Source organism: Electrophorus electricus, chromosome 3, assembly GCF_041902795.1.
Source record: "Electrophorus electricus isolate QZ-2024a chromosome 3, ASM4190279v1, whole genome shotgun sequence".
Taxonomy (NCBI): domain Eukaryota; kingdom Metazoa; phylum Chordata; class Actinopteri; order Gymnotiformes; family Gymnotidae; genus Electrophorus; species Electrophorus electricus.
The window spans coordinates 31578012-31582372 of NC_137499.1; the positions used below are offsets into that span (position 1 = coordinate 31578012).

A 4361-nucleotide genomic window follows, 5' to 3' on the forward strand; every position below is an offset into this window, starting at 1 on the left:
AGCCAACTGGCATATGTTCAGGTCGGAGGGAGGCCACCAAGCTGCTCAACACTGACATCATCTGTCTCCTCCTTCATAAAACCGCTCTACTCAGTCTAGTCATATTACCCCAATGAATTCAACAAGACACCCACACCTTTAATTTACTTTATTTACAAAGTAATAAAATGAAGACAGTTCCATATGTACAGTTCTCCAGAACAAGTCAGAGATTCATAAACATTGGACAAGACAGAACAGGAAAAACATCTAGAAGTTGAAAGTGCCTTGATTTTCATTGATCTGGAATGCATAGCCATCAGTTGTTATTTCTGGAGCCACATGCTCATCCTCTTCCTCCTGCAAAAAGGATTTGTAAAACTTAAATCCAGCAATAAATATTTTATAAAAAAAAAAAAAAAAAAAAAGCCATGGTGTCAGTATTAGAGAATTTTAAAAACATTGGACTTAAGGGCTGAGGAACTCACTTTAAAAAAAAAAAAAAAAGGGACCTACCTCTCCAGAGAAGTATTTCTCAATAATGTTCAGTGAAGCCTTGTACACCATTTCATTCTCATGGGTCTGCAGGGCTTCAATTTTATCCAAGCCACCACATTCTTCGATCATCAAGCAAAGCTTATCAGTCTCACCAATTTTCTCACCAGCCTGAAAAGTTAGGCAATATTATAAATTACACCTTTAAACAAAGGTTAGTCAGAAAGCAGAGATTGCACATGAATACAGCCCACACAAAACTAGCAGTGGCAACATACCAGAAAGATGTTACTGAGTGCATCCAAAATGACAAGGACAGTCTTGCTATCTTTGGCAGACAGAAGATTCAAAAGTGGCTCCAGTACATTGGACTGAACAAGAAATACTACTTGTTCTACAGTGCCTCCACTGGTATAGTTGGTCACTGCCCATACTGCCTCCTTCTGGGTCTTGTAGTCACCCTGCATAAATGGGGAAGGGGGAGAAAAATAAAAAATAAAAAAAAGGCTAGAATGAAGGCTCCAGCTTATGCCCATGAGTAAAGAGACAGTTCACCCATTTAGGCATAAATGTACAAAGCAAGCCTGTGACCATTTGGCATAATTCTTCCCCAATGCTAGAGTCAATGGAGGTCCAGCCATACCCGTTTGAGAATATCCACCAGGTAAGGCACCAAGCCTGCGTTGAGGACCTCCTGGATCTGTGTATCCTTTCCTGCAGTAATGTTGGACAGTGTCCAGGAGGCTTCCTTCTGGATATTGTTCTTATGGTGCCTCAGCAGACCAGGGAACATGCCAAGGGCCCCTGAATCCAGCACTGCCTGGGTTTGCTCATCAGTGCCAGTTACAATATTACCAATGGAGCGCAACGAAGGAGTCTGAAGGTAAAGTGGGGATTTAACATTAGAGACTAGTTTGTACCCATGGGTGAGCCATTTACATCAGGCCATCACTGTAATAAAGGCTAAATTTAATAGAATGCCACTGAATCAAAATACTACAAATACATTTATAAGAATAATCCAAAACCATTAGCAAGACCAGAGTCAACTGTTACAGTATAGACAAATAAGATACCAAGGATCACCAACCACTATGGAGAGTTCTCCAGAACCAAGGAGCTGCACCAGTCGAGGAACCAGGCCGGTTTGTACCACCACCTCAATCCGCTCATTGGGCCCATCTGTCAGATACGAGATGGCCCAGCAGGTGTCTGCAAGCACTTCCTTATCGTTGTGATGCAGGAGGAGGACGAGTGTAGGCAGAATCTGCCGCACTGCCTCAAGAGGTGGCACAGGGTTCTTGTTGCGACACAGGTTAGACAAAGTCCAGGTGATGTTCCTCAGGTAACCAGGCTGTTAAGTGAAGGGGAGACAGGAAAAGTAAAGCAGGACTAATTGAGCTTTGACACCACCTAGTGGTAGAGTGCCATTTCTACAGCTCAAAAGACTTGACTAGTTCAGACATCTGACCTGTTTGTACACAACTTGCAATAGCTAGCAAGATCATACTCCTTTAACTTACAGCAAACACAGAAAGGTCAGGGACAGCAAGCAGACTCAGGAGGTGGCCAACAGCTCCATGCTTAATGACCTTGTCTCTATAGGCAGAACCATCCCCTAAAAGGGCACATCACAGATTTAATTACTTTCAAACTCATTAATTGGTGCCTTGAAATCACTTGCAGGTCACCAATTTCACTCACCAGCAATATTGCCCAGTGCCCATATAGCCTGTTCACTAATATGAGGGTGTGGGGATGTGATCAAACTGATGAAGGCTGGGATAGCCCCTCCTTCCACCACAGCTGTGGTCTGGTCAGATGTCCCAGATGCAATATTAGTTAGGGCCCAGGCTGCTTCAAATTGAATCGGAGGCGAACCCATTATGCCTAGGAAGCCCACAAACTTTGTGATCAAGCCTGCGTTGATGATTCGGTCAATTGGTGGATGGCGCTCTCTTGACAACAATTTCCTAAGTTTACAGAAAGAAAATGGTTTACAGCGAGCAAAACAATGGTTATTCAACAGCCATCTTTCACCAAATGATCATGATTAAGATCAGTGGCAAGTCACCGTGCAGCTTGGGTCGCTTGCAGCTGAGTTTCAAGATTGTTACTGTTAACCCCACTGACGATCTCTTCTACTGTCCAGTGCTGAGCCTAAAGTGTAAGAACAAATAAATAGCGAGATTTTATCGCTAGCCAGCCATGGTTGTTTGAAGTACAATTGTTTAAACGGTGTTTTAAAGCTAGCATAGCCAGTTTGTGCATTAGCTGCATTTCTTGAAGTTAAGCTACAAAAGAAGCATCAATACTGAGTCAGTCAATGCGTAACTACCTGGCAATTTTGACTTTTCTCTTGAAGAGGCGAAGTAGCCTCATCCGGAAGAGTAGCGACATTCCTCCTTTTCAGAATTTGTTCGTCTTTCTTCGCTTTTCGGAGCTCAACATTTACTTCAATCCTCCTGCGTCTCAGTTCCTAAAATAACAGTTTATATTAAATTGTGCCGATTCTGGAATTGGGCAGCCAACTGGTCAGCTAGCGAGCTAGTAACGTAAGAATTGTTAAGAGTCAACTACGCTAGCATATAAACTTCAAAAACCTATACTTTGCAAGTTAACTAATCTAATTAAGGAAGCCAGGGAGCAAGTTAGCAGGCTAACCATCTTGGCGCACTCTCGTTACTTACGTTTGCATCCTTTCCTTTATGTTTGAATTGATTCAAGCGTGCGCTATTTTCGTTGCTAGAAGACATCTCTAAAGTAGAAAGCTGGGTATAGCTTGAAAGAACGATTAACCTGAAAAAGAACCCAATATTAGAAAAGAGCACGCTTTAATCGGTGAAACACTTTGAAATAGCTCTTAGACACACAACCGCACGCCAGATTAGTATCTGCGAAAAAAAAAATACAAATACTCCCCAGACTAACAAAAGCCCTTTAAAAATGTATAATCTGCGTTTAAAGTATAACGTGAACATAACCCCCTTACCGTTTTTCTTCGAACGAACTGATTGACGAAAATGCACTACAGACCTTTAAATTCCCGGTGTAAACAATCCTATTGGTCTGTTTGAGAAAAAGCACGGTGTGATTGGACTATTTCGAAAAATCACAGGGTGCAAAGGGGGCGTAGTATAAGACTAGACAACGTTTTATAACGCGAGATTTAATACATTTGTTGTTCGCGTATCATAAAAAAACACTGCAATATATAAACTAGTAACTCAGTGTACACTCAGTGATGCCTAACTGCATTATAGTGCATCAGTCTGTTAAGTGGGCTCTTATCTACAATGAAACAGATGGCGCTTAACACATATGAGCTATTTATAGGCTAGTTAGCTTGACAAGCTCATGTGTACTGGTGTTATTGGTTATGGAACATATACAATCAAAAACGCTGTTTTGAGCCCATAGGTTTCTGTGCAATTTGTTCTCAGCCAAAATAGTCTTAGAAAACAGCACACATCAGCAGGCAGTACAGTCAGTGATCCCAACTACATTGGCATTCTCCAACTTGGGTCTGGGGATTCAGAGGCGGCCCAGCGTATTCTTCTAAATAATTTTAAATGCTCTTATGTTTTTAATTTATGGATGTGCTTTGGCATTCTCTATAATTCATTTGGAAATTAAAATATAGTTAGTAACTTACAAGATAATTCCTAATAAATTAGAGAAACCCTGAACAACATGAAATATATGCCCCATATGAATACAATTTATCCACCTGGGCGTTTAAATAGTGCACTAGACTGCTCTGTGACATTGATGCAGCATTAGGTTTTTCTGTCAATGTTAGTTTTTTGAATGACTAACAAACTTATCCAGGATCCCGATCCAAAAATAAATACTATGCATTTTAAAGAAAGCAATCAAACAAATAA

The 4361-nt window shown here is 41.1% G+C and overlaps 1 protein-coding gene across 1 annotated transcript; it reads right to left on the reverse strand.

Moving 5' to 3' along the window:
• Positions 1-133: 133 nt before the first annotated feature.
• Positions 134-3563, reverse strand: kpna2 (karyopherin alpha 2 (RAG cohort 1, importin alpha 1)). Its single transcript, XM_027006609.3, has 11 exons — positions 3467-3563; positions 3165-3273; positions 2813-2953; positions 2549-2634; positions 2179-2447; positions 1998-2092; positions 1565-1828; positions 1118-1351; positions 753-935; positions 496-645; positions 134-339 (listed from the first exon to the last, which is right to left on the reverse strand). The coding sequence occupies exons 2-11, from the start codon at positions 3228-3230 to the stop codon at positions 250-252; spliced, it is 1578 nt and encodes a 525-aa protein (XP_026862410.2). The 5' UTR covers positions 3231-3273; positions 3467-3563; the 3' UTR covers positions 134-249.
• Between the last annotated feature and the right edge of the window lie 798 nt (positions 3564-4361).